This window comes from Humulus lupulus, chromosome 1, assembly GCF_963169125.1.
Source record: "Humulus lupulus chromosome 1, drHumLupu1.1, whole genome shotgun sequence".
Taxonomy (NCBI): Eukaryota; Viridiplantae; Streptophyta; class Magnoliopsida; order Rosales; family Cannabaceae; genus Humulus; species Humulus lupulus.
In genome coordinates, this window is record NC_084793.1 from 297,562,922 (window position 1) to 297,579,463 (window position 16,542).

Below are 16,542 nucleotides of genomic sequence, written 5' to 3' on the forward strand. Positions count from 1 at the left end.
GCTTAGGTCGACTGTAAAGTAACTTTTGAGTTGTAAATATGTTTCTAAACAATATTTTGGGATCTCAATATAACATTTTCATGATTTAAATGAATGTCTAACCTTTTATACCAAAATCCTATATAAATGAGTCTTTATTTCGATTCAATCACACTTTTCAACCTAAAACCTCGATTAGCGAGCTAATGACCTATTTTAAAATCACATGGTAACGGTTCTAAAGTAGTAAGGCGTTACAGGTTTACTGAGATACATGGAGCAAATTTGTGCTCTGATGGACTGCTATCAAGCAAGAGATTCTAGATGAATCTCATACCACACTGTACTCCCTCCATCCATGCACCACGAGGATGTATCAGGATTTGAAATCACTATATTGGTGGCTTGGGATGAAGAAAGATGTGATTGAATATGTGGCTAAGTGCCTAACGTGTCAGCAAGTGAAATCTGAACACCAGAGACCAGCATGGCTACTACAGCCTTTGGGTATTCCTGAGTGAAAATGGGAGGACATTACTGTAAATTTTGTAGTGGGATTACCAAGGACCGTGGGTCAGCATGATTCAGTTTGGGTGATTGTGGATCGGTATACCAAATCAGCCGATTTCTTGCCAATAAGGACAAACTTTACAGTGGATCAATACGCTGATCTCTTTGTCAAAGAGATAGTACGCCCTCATGGGGCTCCTAGGTCTATTTTGTCAGATCGGGAACCCATCTTTACTTCCAAGTTTTGGGGAAGTCTGCAGATGGCTATGGGTACACAAATGAAGTTTAGTACCGCCTATCATCCTCAGACAGATGGATAATTTGAGAGAACGATACAAATATTAGAAGACATGCTGCGAGTATGTGTGTTGGACTTTGAAGGGTCCTGGATTAAGTATTTGCCATTGATTGAGTTTTCCTACAATAATAACTACTAGTCGACTATTGAAGTGGCTTCATATGAGATGTTGTATGGTAGGAAATGTAGATCACCCATTCATTGGGATGAAATGGGTGAGAGGAAATATATGGGTTTCCAAGTAGTTCAAAGGACCAGTGAGGCTATTGAGAAGATTAGAGCTCGAATGCTCGCTTCTCAGAGTAGACAGAAGAGCTACGCTAATCCTAAGCGTAGAGACATAAAGTTCCTGGTTGGGGACTATGTTATCTTGCGTGTTTCACCTTCGAGAGGGGTGAAGCAGTTTGGGAAGAAGGGCAAGCTGAGCCCTAGATTTGTGGGACCTTTTGAGATTATAGAGAGGATTGGTCAAGTACCCTATAGATTGGCTCTACCCTCATCGCTATCAGGGATTCATAACAACAAGGTCGAGGAGGCGACTTGGGAATTAGAGTCAAATAAGCGGGACTAGTATCCCGAGTTGTTTAGGTAAATTTTAAGGGTGAAATTTCTATAAGGAAGGGATAGTTGTAACGTTCCAAAATTCCTAATAAGTCTAAGTGCCTTGATTGGGGGGCCATGAGGGAATAATTTGATTATTATATGTTAATATGTGATTTAATTGGATATTTATGTGATTGTATGAATTGCATGAGTTTTATTATGATATGACTGATTAGGCATGTTAAAGTGTATTAAATGTGCGAAACATGCCCGCTTTTATTTAAAGGGGCATATTTGTAATTTTGACCCGCTAAGGGTATTATTGTTGTAAAGTCCCAAATTACCTAATAATGCTTAGGGCCTTGATTAGGGTACCATGATGGCAAATTATGAAAATTATGTGTTTATGTGATATATATATGTGTATTATTATATGATTATGTGAGTTATATTATAATATGACTTGATATGCATGTTTAGGTGTATTATATATGCATGTGGGCCCGTTTCTGGTCAAAAGTGCAATTTTTATAATTTGGCCCATTATGGGTATATTTGGCATGTGATATATGTGCGGTACCACATCATTATGTGGATATATTTGGGTTACTTGGCACGAGGCGATCCTAGAGAGCAAGCTAGCGGGAAAGTCACAACAGGACCAGTACTTGAATCGGGGTGAGTTAAAAGGTATTTTGGGTATTTAGTACATTACCGGGATATTGGGTAATGAGAATGAATATTTGAGGATATATTGAAATTAGTGAGATCATGACAAAATTCGAGGGATTTTGACTATTTTTCCCTCGAGGACGTTTTTGGGTACCCCGAGCCTTGCGATTTGCTTAAGGTTACTTGAACTCGAAGTACCCTCTCATAACTATAAAACTCAGAAAAATCTCTCGTTCTTTCTCCTGTTCTCTCATTTCAGCTCGTTAGCATTTTCGAAGGAAACTCGAGTTTTAGGACTCGGATTCAAGCAAGGTTAGAGTCATAACGATTCTAGAGAAGATTAGAAGCTTGATAGCTGGAGGATTTAGCTGGAAAACAACATAATGTAATTTAAGATTTAAGTTTCTGAGTTTCGTTTTCCTTAAGTTTCTTAAGCTTTGATTGAATATTATGATTTTGATGAGTTTTAATCCGAAGGAAAGTCAAGTTTTGTTGCCTGTGATGTACCATAGATGTTTTTGGATTGAATTGTGGGTTTGGTTTGGTTTTGGGTTGAATTTTGGAGGATTTGAATTGGAGAAAAGTTGGGTTCGCGGGGTTGCGTCGCGACCCTGTTCTTGGGCGTCGCGGCCCTCATGAACCCAATAGCCTGGGCGGTTCTCTGAATCGTTATCGCACCGCGGGGCTTGTGGAGCTACGTTGCGGCCCGTGTCTAGAGTAGTTTGGGCTGGGCTCTCTATTTAAGGAGAGTCGCAACTCTAAGTGTGGGAACGTCACGACCCTAATTAGGGGCACCACGGCACAAATTAAGGATTTTGGCCTATGAGGGTTTTGGGGTGCGAGAACTAAAACCTAAGGGCTCGGGATCGATCCTACTACCCAGTATAGTAGAATTCGACATCCCGGAGGATAGGACTCGGTCCATAAGCCTTTATTTTCTCATTATTGATGGGATTCTATACTTGGTTGTGACTAGGTTATCGTTAGGAGCTCAAAACCGTGATTGTGCTCGAGGGTCGTTCATTCTTAACTTGTGCTTGGACCAGAGGTAAGAAAACTACACCCAATATGTGATGTACGTGATTAGGGCTTGGCTTGAATGTTGAATATAGATTTGATCAGAGCTTGGGCCTCTGAGAATGTGCATGATTATGATTATGTTTGTGATCATTGATTAAGCATGTTGAATGCTTTGTATCTGGATATTTGATGTATGATATATGCTAGTCTGCATTATCTGATTGAGAAAGGCTTGACTTATGAGTCAAGGACGGCAATAGCGTTGAGCGCTGGTAAAAAATAATTGACTTATAAGTCAAGGGTGGCAATAGTGCGCTGAGCATTGGTCGATATGGTTAGCCTAACTAGGAGCGCATCATATGCTTGACTGACCTATTGGTTGTGGAAAACTAAAGCGCCAGGTACACTGGGCCAACTCCAAGGCTGGTTATATAGAGGATAAGGCAATGGGCCCCGAGGTGACTTATTAGTGCAATATCCTAGGGATGGGCCCCGGACCTGACTTATAAGTCAAGAACGACATTAGCACGCTGAGTGCTGGTTGATAGCATTGACTTATAAGTCAAGGGCGGCAAAAGCACGCTGAGTGCTGGTCGAAAGCATTGCCTTATAAGTCAAGGGCGGTAATCGTGCGTTGAGCGCTTGTTGATATGATTATGCCTAATCAGGAGTGCATCATACGCCTTTTTGACCTATTGGTCGTGGAAAGTTACAGCGTTAGGTACGTTGGGCTAGCTCCAAGGCTAGTTATACAAAGGATAGGGCAAATGGCCCCAGGGTGACTCATTAGTCTCATATCCTAGGGCGTCGGGCCCCAGTATGATTCAGTAATCATATATTTTGGGCAACAGTCCCCTATATGATTCGTTAATCATTTATCTAGGGAAACTGACCCCACTTGACATTGTAGTCATTTATATGAATGATATACATGCATAAGTAGGGTTATTACTACTAGACATGCTTATTATGATTTTGTAACATATTATTAACTGCTTATGAGCATGTTTAAGTTTTCTTGTTGAGCCTTGGCTCATAGGTGCTTTATGGTGCAGTAAGGGGAAAAGAAAGTCGGGCCATCCATGAGTTGGAGAGCTTTAGTGACGATGTGTACATATGCGGCTGCTTGACCACCACAGTCGGGGTTTCTCAGAGGAACTAGGGTCAAACCCTATTTTGCCGCTTAGGTCGGGTGGTTGTAACTTTTCAATTGTAATTAGCATTTTTAAATGTGAGTTTAGGATCCCATGTATGGAAGTAAACGTTTTAGTGAAACAGTTAAACATTTTGACCAAAAATTTTAACCCTAAATCGTTAATCATGTTTAGTTACACAGTTATGGTCAAATGATTCGTTTAGCAGGTCCATCACTATTTAAAATACACAGTGTAACGGTCCTTGATTAGGAGGGCGTTACAATTGTGATTATATGATATTATATGATTGAGACCACATCATTATGTGGATATATTTGAGATATTCGGTAGGAGTCGGTCTTTTTGAGCAAGATAGCGATTTAGTCACAACATGGATTTATACTCGGCTCGGGGCGAGCCAAGGGGTACTTTGGTAATTCGGTGAGTTACAGAGACTCATTGGAGTATGATTTGTATTTTGAGAAAAATAGTGGTATTCCGAGCTTGGCAGAATTATCTGGGAAGTACGAGTAATGCAGGATTAGAGAGTCGAAAATGACATTTTTGCCCTTGAGGGGCTTTGAGAGGTATTTATGTGAGTGGGGGTATTTTGGTCATTTGGACCATTGGCTTAAGTTAACTCAGCTGAGTTTATTAACTCATAATTTAAAAACACACACTCCCCCCCTCTCTCTCTCTCATTTTTTATCTCTCTTTGGTGAAGTTCAATTGATGTTGAAGAGAAATCTTGAGTGTAGAGTAGTCCTTGGTGGGAATTGAAGCTGTGGTTGGGATTAGAAGCTTGTAAGCTTAGGAGAAACAATTGAGAATTGTTCTTAGCAAAGGTAAATTCAAGTTTAAGTTCCGAGTTTTGTTTTATCTTTTTAAGTTTTTAAAGCTTTCGTGAATTCTGAGTGTTATCTGGGTTTTTGTTGAGTTTGTAAAGCGGGTTATTGTATATCTGAGTTGTTGAGACCATTTCCATGGTAAATTTTGGGTAAAACCGTGTTTTGGGATAGTTTTGGATAGATTTGCAATTCTTAAAATCGCTGGAATTCTGGGTCCGCGAGGTTGCACCGAGGTGCTGTTCTTGAGGCGTCGCGACCCACATGAACCCAGTGAGGTAGGGAGGTGCCTTGAACCACCTTGGCGCTGCAGTGCTAGGCAGGTTGCCCCGCGGCGCATGTCTAGTGGTTTTGAGTTCGGGGCTCTCTGCCTAGTTGAGTGTCGCGTCCCTTAGTGGGGGACGCCGCGACTCAAAATGGGAAAAAGTCAGAATTTGTGTTTTGGGTTGTGGGAACCAAAACCTAAAGGCTCGGGGATGGTTCTACTACCCAATTTAGTAGATTTCAGGGTCCCGGAGGCTAGGACTTCGTCAGGAAGCCTTTATTGGTTCGTTTCTTGATATTTATTCCTTGTTATGGTTGTGACTAGGGTGAACCGTTAGGCTCAGGAGAAAAGGATCGTACTCGGGGTTGTCATACGTTATTTACTCAGAACCCGAGGTAAGAAAATTGCACCTGGACTGTGGTTAAGGCTCGAACCCCAGTTATGGAACGCACCTATAACCATGCTTAGGATGTTTTATTAAACATGTTGACTACGCTGTGCATACCTGTGTTAAGTAATAACTGTTTATCTGATTGAAAAGCTTGACTTATAAGTCGAGGGTTATTTGTTATATCTGATTGAAAAGCTCAGCTTATAAGTCAAGGGTTATCTTTTATATCTGATTGAAAAGCTCAGCTCATATGCCGAGGGTTATCTATTATCTCTGATTGAAAAGCTTGGCTTATAAGTCGAGGGTTATCTGTTATCTCGGATTGAAAAGCTCGGCCTATAAGTAGAGGGTTATCTGTTATATTCGATTGAAAAGCTCGACTTATAAGTTGAGAGTTTATTCGTCATATATGATTAAAAAGGCTCGACTTATCAGTCGAGGGTCTATCTGCTATATATATGATTGAAATGCTTGACTTATAAGTCGAGGGTGACAATAGCGTGCTAAATGCAGGCTAAAGAGGTTAGACCTACCCGGAAGCATGATATACGCTTGAATGGCCCCATGGCCGCCTAAAATATAAAGTGCCAGGTACACTTGTCTAGCCCTAAGACTGGTTATACAGGGGATAGGGCAATGGGCCCCGATGTGGCTCTATAGTCACTTATCTAGGTTGAATGCATGCACGAGTAGGATTATTGATGGACCCAAAACGGGTATGTTTTAAATATTTATACTCGCAAGCGCACGAATCGTATTTATAGAATAGTTTTCGTGTAAGCACGAGATCGAACCCAAATGAGTTGTCTAAAATCGAAAAGGAAACTATTTTAAACCAAAATTAATAAATTCTAACCTAGTTCCAAATATTGATGAGAATTTGTAACAATAAAATAAAATAAAAGATAATAATAAAGAAATTAAAGACAATGTATATATATATATAACATATATTAATAATAAAAATGAAGATGGTAAAATAAGATTATTAAAGATTAGAATCCACAAAATACAAGTTCAATAATATTTATAAGTACATTGATTCCCAAGTTTTAGTAATAGTTAAAATAAATCAAACTATCATTTTCTAAATAGATTTATAATTTTAAACACAAATTATTTCTAAAAAGATAAGATTTTTCTTCACTTTTCAAAATTATAATTTCAAAGCATTTAGTGTAAATCAATCTAATGAAATAACAAATAAATCAATGAACATTATTTATAAGGCAAAACATAATATTTTTGTTCTAAGCATGGATGTGTACAATTTAATGACACATCTTACACAAAGAATATTATGTTTATGCACTAATGAAGAACAAAGTGTAAATATATGCTAACAATCCAAAATACATGATATTTAAGATGAAAGAATATATTTGAAGAAGAAAATTCCATAAATTTTGTTGCATAAAATGGGAAATCAATATACAAAATAAATACTATCTAGTTACAAATTGTTTCATCATCACCTTAATAATCTTAAAAAGATTAGAAACACATAAGTAGAATAGCAAATACAAACTAAAAATTACAAACATAAAATAGGAAAATTTGGAGGAGAAACCCTCAAAATTTCCTCTAAAAATACATAGAAAATAACCAAAAAGAAGAAGAAGAAGAAAATTGAGAGGTTTTTTTTGTGTAAAAATTATGGTATAGTAACCTCTCCCAAAATGGACACCCTAAATCCCTTATTTATAGCAAAAAATGAGGTATTAAAATAATCAATTTAAATTAATTAAATTGATGAAACTAATTTAATTAAGTATAATATGACAAATAGGGGTAAATTGTAGGGTGTAATTATGATGTTTTGGGGTAAAATGTGTAGAAAATAGGGTAAAAATGTTGGCATTTTTGTCATTGGGGACAAATGATACAAAAACATTTGATGTTGGGCTCCATAAGGGAATAAAGCAGCCTGCCACCAGCTGCTTTAGGTGGCTTCGTTTGTGCGAGTTGCTGGAAGAAAAATGGGCCTGGAGCAATTGGCCCATTTGGCTTGGTCTTAAGTGTAACAGGCAGCTGATGGAGTGAGTGACTTGGGCTGGCAAGGGGCAGCTACTGGAGGCAGCATGTGATGTTCGGCTGGCATTGTTTGGAGGTGTGAAGGAAGGCAAGGCAGGCGCTGAGTGGGTGTTGAGGCAGGGAGCACACGGCTGGTGGCTGGGACAGGTGGCGAAGGGTGGCTTGCTGTGATGTTGTGAGCAAGGGGCTGGGAATGGCTGGGCCAGGCGGATTGCTATGATCTTTTTCAGCTTTATATCTTTTCTTTTCTTCTCCTTTCAAAGCTCAAAAATACCATAAATTCCCTACAAAATAAGCATAAAATATATCATAATAAAATATTTTCAACTATAAAATAAATCAATTTAATTTTTTGAAAATATTAATTATAACTTAATTTATATTTAACATTTAATTTCAAGAATACAACATTTTTACCTCAAACTAAACCGCAATAATTTAAATAATTAAACTACAATATATTACAACAAAATAACTATAAAAACACACAAAAATACATAAAATCAAAATAAACCTAATAAATTCAAAATTACTTAAAAACTTAATAAATCAATTAAAAACTCAAGAATTAAACAACAATTAGCACATAAAAGATGGTAAAATAACTCTATTTTGTAGAGTTATCAATTATTACTACTAGTCATGTTAATTATGATTCTATAATCATTTGATTTACTGCTTATGAGCATGTTATGTTTTCTTGCTGAGCCTTGGCTCACGGGTGCTACGTTGTGCAGGTAAAGGAAATGAAAAGTTGAACCGGCCATGAGTTGGAGAGCTTCAGGGGCGGGGTGTACATATACGTCCTGCTCGACCGCCATAGTTATGGTTGTGACTAGGGTATATCGCTAGGCTCGGGAGGAGAGGATCGCACTCAGGGTCGCTATACTCTATTTCGCTCAGGACTTGAGGTAAGAAAACTGCACTTGGTCTGAGATTAGGGCTCGAGCCCCGATTATTGAACATAGTTGTAACCATGTCTGATATGTTTGAATAAGCATGATTGAGTACACTAGGTGCATATGTATTGCATGAAAAATGCTTACCTGCTATACCTGATTGAAAAGCTCGGATTATAAGTCGAGAGCGGCAATAGCGTGTTGAACGCATGCCAATGTTGTTTATGTGATATATTTGATTGAAAAGCTCGGCTTATAAGTCGAGGGCAGCAACTGCCTGCTGAACGCAGGCCGAGGTGGTTAAGCCAACATGGAAACATAATATATGCTTGAACGACCCTATGGTCGACTGAAAAATAAAGCGCAAGATGCGTTGAGCTAGCTCTAAGGCTGGTTAGATGGGAATAGGGCAATGTCCACCGGTGCGACTCTATAGTTGCTTATGTGGATTAAAAAGCTTGGCTTATGTATTATTAAAATGTATTGTATGATCTTATAAAAATATTTTTTTCTTACTTTTAAAAAGATAAATTAGAGATAAATTTCAATCTACCATGAAGATCCAAGATAATTTCCTAATCTACCATGAAGATCCAAATTTTTTATAATAGTTTCTTTACTTGCAGTATAAATATATAAATAAATGTGAAAGATAAGCATTAGTTGAAACTCAAACAAGTATATATATAACGAAGCAACTAATGTCTATGTAAGATTCAATATTATTTTGGGTCCATGTATTGTTGTTTAATTTCATAATGGACCTTCTGTTTTAAAAAATATATTTTTGGACACAATATTTTGTCAAATGATTAAAAATAGTCTCTTGAATCTGAGTTCTATCCAAATATTTTTGCACTTGGGTTTTATTTACAAAGTTATTGACTTGGAAAAATTATGCATCGGTAACATACATCAATTTTTATGAGATTATATTTGAAAATATTTCGACTGAATTCAGATTCAGGAGACAATTTTTATCTATTTTATATAATTTAGGATCCAAAACTGTATAATTTAAAATCAGAGGGTCCATCATAGGATTAACATAAAACACAAAAACCCAAAATATATAAACTCTATATGTAAGCGAACACTTGCAGTCGACTCATGACACAAACATGAAAGCTACGGTGAGTCCTCCATTAATATAGTGATACCTAGCAAGGTAACCATTGTACCATAACATAAGTGTAACACCACAATAGACTACAAAGTAGGTTGTCCCAAGTTCCATTCCTTTTGCCAACCCGCTCTTCTAACCAAGTCGACAAGTTCCATTCCCTTTGCCAACCTACACTTGTAATCAAGCCTTGAACAATTCTCAGTGCAGTCAAATAATCCTATAATGCTCTTGATTACCCAATGAAAGACATAACTACCCAAATTTGAACAATTGCCTATAAATTTTCCCATAATTCAGAGATAGCCATATAAAGGAAAGTAAAGCAAAATTTGTCATAGATCAAGCCCAAGACCTTCCCAGTTAAAAGAAATTTTGTAAGAAGTCTTTTAGCATTATTTGATACAAACTCCTTACTCGTCCTAGCGAGTTTGGCTATCATAGTACAGGCTCTTTTCCAATTTCTCACAAATGCTTTTCCAATATGAGTTCTGATTTTTTGTTGTCTTTGAAAGTAGATACAGAATAACCTTTGTGTTGATAAAGTTCTTGAACAATAAGACCCAAGTTGGGATTCTTTGCTACTGTTACAATCAAGGTGTTGCTCTTGAATTTCCATACACACGACAAAGCAGAAAAAACCTATCAGTACAAAATGGATAAACATATTATAACATAACAACTATAGATATGAAAAGGGTACCTGTGATCTGATCATCATTGCATAGTTTTAATCAAAGTGGTCTTTCCACATCCTGGGGGAGTAACTAGGATAAGATTGGTTCTGTTACCGTATCAACCCTTAAAAGTTTCGTCGTTAACTCCTTAAGAGAGTCACTCAATCCAACAGTAAAATCTGGTTGTTCAGGAGCATGGCAGCAACCCTTTACCTCAATCTGTCGAGAAACAAGGCCATGATTCCCTTGGTCTGTTCTTCCAATAGTGCATGGATTTCCCTCACCAAAATCTGAGTCTCATTCCTTAGCTCACCAAAATCTGAGTCTCATTCGAGTTCTGGCTGAGCAAACGGTCAAGGGACTCATCCAAATCCTGAAGCTTGGCAGTGTAGCCAGGCCTTTTGTGCATGTACTGCCACTTACTGTACATGAAGCAATTTTCAACTAGCCCCTTCCCTTCTATCATTTTGAGCAAATAGATTGTGAATATGTGTTTTACAACTCATTGAGCATTTGGTGAAAAGATTGGGTTTCATACTAGTCTGCTAGCATTAATTTATAGATAAATCTTTCTCTCTGCGTTTATTGTGCTTATTGCGGCTTTGTTGAAAGAAAGATGTCTTTGTTTCTGGAGTTTTACTTGCACTATCTTCGTATAAATTATTGCAACAAAATTAATTATAAAATGTTGTGTGTGATAATGGTATTTGATGCCTAGTTCACATGGTCAGGACTCAGGCGACAATGAAGTGCACTTTAGACCTAAAGTCGACTTATTATGATAATAATAGGCCTAAACTCCCATACGTTTTATGTATGCGATGAGGAACAAAGATTAGGAAGCTGCTTGGGCGTCTAATGAGTGGAGCAGATTGGTCATTTTATCTTTAATTAGTTACTGAGCGTTTTGTAAGCTTTAGCTCTGGGAGAGTGTTTCAATAACAAATTGCAGATGTGTGGTATTGTGGGGTAACCGAGCTGAGAGAGAATATGGAGAGAATGCAAGAATTGAATGAATGAGTAAAAATGAGCTCAGCTTAACTAAGGCAAATTGTTTGCCGGAACTGCAATCGGAGCTGGAATCGGAGGATGTTGCGGAGGACCAGATGTGGTTCTAGGCACATTAGTTGGTGGATTGATGTGAGGATTCTCAGAGGATTAGGAAGCGGAAGCATGCGACGCACTGGCTCCTGATGCCATGTTTGGATTCCAAGAAAGTTGAATATTCAAAGAGAAAAAGAGCTGAGAGAGAATATGGAGAAAATGCAAGAATTGAATGAATGAGTAAAAATGAACTCAGCTTAACTTCTGAGCTCAGCCTCTTAACATGTATAAATATATATATAACTCTTGTAACAGGAATTAGTTACAAATACATAACCGACTAACACAGTATAACAAACTTAGCTAATCCTAACTGTAGCTTACAGTCTCTGAGCAGGGTCATTATAAGAGCTTATCCTTTTGACGATCCTGATGAACCATGGGATTTCCAGATGACAATACAAGTATGTCAATTTATTTTTATTTGACATTAGGTCTTTTTATGACTATCAATGTCTCTTACAAACCAATCAATATTGTAAAATAATATAAAAGCAGGCATGAACTGAGAGTGGCGACATTGCTACAATACAAACCAATCTTCATCACAAATGCTAAAACTAGGTCTCAAATTGATGATTATCAAGCTAATTTAAGTTGACACCATCCTTGTCAACATTTATCTCTGTGTTTGATTCAGGATGCAGATGAAATTCCCATACTTCTTTTAGCTTCTCATCACACAGGACATTCTTCAATCGTTCAAAGTCCAGAACTGATGAAGGCAACGCCACTAATCCGAAGCAGTTGTTCATATTGAGCTTTGATAAATGGCACAACTGACCTATGTTTTCAGGCAAGTTCTGAAGGCAATAACAGTTGGATATGTCAAGAAGGGTAAGCTGAGAGAGCTTGCATTTGGTATCTGGTAAGTTTTCCAAATTGATACATGATCGAAACCTCAACACTAGTAGATTAATCAAGTTCCCAATTTCCTCAGGCAAATAGATTACGACAATGTATTGTGTTCAGCTTCTTTAGCTTGATCAGATCACATATTCCAACAGGCAGTTCTACCAAATCATTGCAATAGTTGATGTTTATTTCTTCTAGATTTGAAAATACTTCTGAAATCTTGACTGAAACGAAAGCCTCATCTATTTTACACAAACAAAGATAACTTTTGTAGTTTCTTCAGTACAATGTGAGTTTCTTTCAGGGAAGGAATTGAAATGCGCTCTAGTCTTATTCTTGACAGATTGGTCAAAGAATTAAGCAGCTGAAAGTCAATTCAGCAGGGAAGAAAGCGTAGTTTGTGAGTAGTAGAACCTTTAAGTTGCTCATGTTCTTCACAAACTTGGGTAAGGTGTAATTCTTCTTTCGAAAGTTTAGAATTAGAATCTTAGCTTTGGGTAGTAGGATGTCATATAATTCTGATGAGAATGATCCATCTACAAAAATGAAAGTAACAAATTTATTAGGCCCTACTGATTCTATATTTGGTATGACTTTGAGAGAATGTGGGGGTAAGAGAACCACCAGTTGAGATAGCTACTAAGGAGGCATTGAAAGGCTGCTGCTTTTGTACATCCACCACATGGGAAGATTTTTTACAGTTAGTTCTACAATCAATCTCTCCCTCTGTTCTTCCGAGTAAAAGAAGAACAGAGGGAAATATCTCTAAGCACATTATGCCGAGTAAAGAAGTGTTCACTGTAGTAGTCATCCACTTCATCCTTATCTTCTATTTTTACAATAAATAAATTGCTTAGAATTAATTCTTAATAAATGAAACAATGATATCCAATCTTGTCGAACAGATTAAGGGTTTGGTCAACGAGTTTCTGTTTTGTTCTGACACCTTTAAAGAAATTTTTAGCATCAACTTTAAAGTAAAATCTAAAACAAAGAAACTCATGATAAGAGCCAGCATACCAAGTGACCACAAGATTTGCCAGATTCCGGCTGCTAAGATCGTAAAGGTTAGCAATGGCACCTTCTTTTACTCCATGCAATTCCTTCATTATATCAATGAGGAAAGTTGCAGGAATTCTTTAGTGTTCTGGAAACAAACCAAGATTCATGAAACATTTACTTGAGAATAATTTTCTTTTCATCCAAGACATCTAAGCTGGTTTGTAAACAAGAAAGAAGTTCTCTCTCATTACTGAGAAGAATAGATGAATCTGTGGACCAATCTTTCAGTTCTCTTTCCCAGATTCTTTGGTGTTGTCCCCTTAGTGATGAACCAATCAGTTTGAGGGCAAGGGGAACTTTCTTACAGTGATCCACTACCTGCAATTCAAGAAACAAAGAAAAATCAATTATGAACCACTTAGATGGGTCCTGAAGTGAAATCTTTTTATCTTATTTGCACCTAACCAACTATAGAAGGCAGCATAATTTTTCAGGAACATAAGAATGAGAAGTTTTATGTTTTAGAAGACAACAAATCAAACATGCTTGTGGGATATGTACCTTCTTCACAAGATCATCTGGAATGTCTAAGTTTCCATCTTCCATCAAAGCATAATGCTTGAAAATAGTCATTGCATGTTCATCACTCAATGGTTTCAATTCATATGGAAGTCCAAATGTTGGAAGCTGAAAACGGGATGTCACCAAAATCTTGTACTCCGGTATCGGGAAAACAAAATTCTGCTGAATGAGAGACTCTGATCCGGACCAAACATCATCAAGTACCAATAATACAGGCGTTTTACCAATTATGTTAAAAAATTGTTCCAATTTGATTTTTGCATCATGGCTGTCTTTGATAGTAGGCACAGAATAACCTTTGTGCTGATAAAGTTCTTGAACAATAAGATTCAAGTTGGGACTCTTAGAAACAGTTACAAACAGGATGTTGCTCTTGAATTTCTCTATACAAAATACCAAAGAAAAAATCTCAGTGAAAGATGCTCTAAAGCTCTAATTAGTATCATAAGCAGATAAATACAGCAAAATATAAACTACCCAATTTAGCACTCGAAAATAAACTAAAGAGGCAAAGAAAAACACATATCATTTAACATATTATCAATAGAAACAAAATGGTTTATTTCTAGGGATATTTGTAGATGTGAAAAGGGTTTCTTAATTTTGCCCTCCTTGCACATCATTTAACATACTATCAATAGAGACAAATGGCTTATTTTTAATTTGTAGAAATGAAAAGTGTACCTTTGATTTCATCATCCTTGCAAATCTTTATGGCCAATGTGGTCTTCCCACTTCCTGGAAGAGCAGTAACTAAAATTGGCATTGTTGACTCATTGGCACTTAAAAGCTTCATCTTCAACTCCTGAAGAGGCTCATTCAGTCCGACTGTAAAGGCTGGTGGTTGAGGAGCATAGCAGCAACCCTCTAGCTCATTTTGACTAGAAACCTTATCATTTGTAAATTGGGTTCCTCTGGTTAGAATGCCATGAATTTCCTTAGACAAAAGCAGAGTTTCATGCCCAGTTATTAAAATCTGAGGATTTAGCATCTGCAGCAAGCGTTTGAGTTCTTCATCCAATTTCCGAAGCTTGTTGTTGTAACGAGGCCTTTTGTAGAAGTGTTTCCACTTACTATACTTGGAGCACTTTTCAATTAGCTTCTTTCCCTTATTTATGGTACCTGCAAAGCCTTTTATCTCTGCGTGTGGCCGATCCAAAGCCTTGTTTGTTTCCGTTAGCTGATTGATGAAGGGTTCCAAGTTTTCTACCGTTGACTTGATGCTTTTGAGCACACCATGAAATGATGCAATCTTCTCTATTGGGAGTTTGACCAGAAAATTAAACAACAAAAGGAATGGCGGTCCTAAAGCTGCTCCTCCGACTAACAATGCCATGTTATCGAGAGACCCAGATCAAATTAATCTGAGAAAGAAGACGATACCCATATCGAAAGAGAGACAAAATGTCGAATTAACTAATTAATATTCACTTGTGAGTTGTGACAAAAATTTCATTTCACGATCAAATATTGGTTTTTTTCGTTGAGACTTGACTGGAGATAATGAGATGTTTCTAAGAATTTTCTTAGAAAGAGGGGTGTAAAAATATTTTCTTGCAAATGAAGAAAGTATTGACTAATGATAGAGAAATGCCATTGGGTGACCATTAGTGCCCATCACCACCCCATCAAAATCATTCATATTCTTATTGGTTGGTCGGTGCAATACAGTACAATCCAATATAATTTAATTTAATTTAATAATTAATATTGAATATTCATAGCTAAAAGCAATGAACCAACTCATCTGAACTTACTTGACACTACTTTTTAAAATAATTGTTCATTTCTTAAATAAATATAATTCATTTTTGAAAGAATACTTGGCGGTAAGGCCCTTAACCTCAAATTTTTATTTTTAGCTACGAAACCTTCCAAAATACAATTTTATTGGCAAATTCATATTTCTGTTAGCTCCATGTCGTTTTCTCTAGAACTGTCCTATGTGGGCATTTGTTTAACAAGTACAAGTCACAATTTGAGATCCATCTCATCAATAATCTTCCTTCGTGGTCATTTGTTATTTGTCCATGTCATTATTTATTAAAAGTTAAATTAAAATAGAAAATTTAATTTAAAAGTGTTTTAAATAACAAAAAACAATGAAAGGAGCATTTTTAATAAAAAACAACCAAAACTTAAAATAAAAAAATGTTTTATACAAAAAAATATATTATAACACTAAACCCAAATTTAAAGAAAAACTTAACACTTAAATCAAATTAAAACAAAATAAAAACATGTTCTTAATCCAAAATCAAAATACATCTGTCGAAATCCAAACCCAAAATCAAAATACATCTCTTTATGATTATTAGGAGCTATAGCATCATCCATATATCATGAAGTTTTTTTAATGGAGAGGGACAAAGAGAGCATTTACATATATATGTATATATTTGTCTATTATTTAATGAATTGTAGCATACGGATAAAAAATTTTGTAGCTTGAGATTGTAGTTTTCTCTAATAAATTGCACCAAAAATGATGTTGTCAATGGTGGTGGTGATCTTGCAAGAGAAGAGAGACTAAGAATGGAGTATTGGATGGGTGGAAGTGTGCTTTCCTTTCTAGGGGAGGTAGATTGACACTTATTCAATCGATTC

At 36.7% G+C, this 16,542-nt stretch overlaps 1 protein-coding gene across 1 annotated transcript in view; it reads right to left on the bottom strand.

Moving 5' to 3' along the window:
- The window catches only part of LOC133811104 (probable disease resistance protein At5g66900), a 42,792-nt gene extending 27,338 nt beyond the window's left edge, over positions 1-15,454 (bottom strand). Inside the window, exons 1-2 of the mRNA XM_062246135.1 lie at positions 14,620-15,454; positions 13,915-14,318 (exon numbers count right to left, since the gene is read on the bottom strand). Of these exons, the coding sequence (XP_062102119.1) occupies positions 13,915-14,318; positions 14,620-15,271 (1,056 nt within the window). The 5' untranslated portion in view covers positions 15,272-15,454. The remainder of the gene's footprint in view (positions 1-13,914; positions 14,319-14,619) is intronic.
- Positions 15,455-16,542: the final 1,088 nt, after the last annotated feature.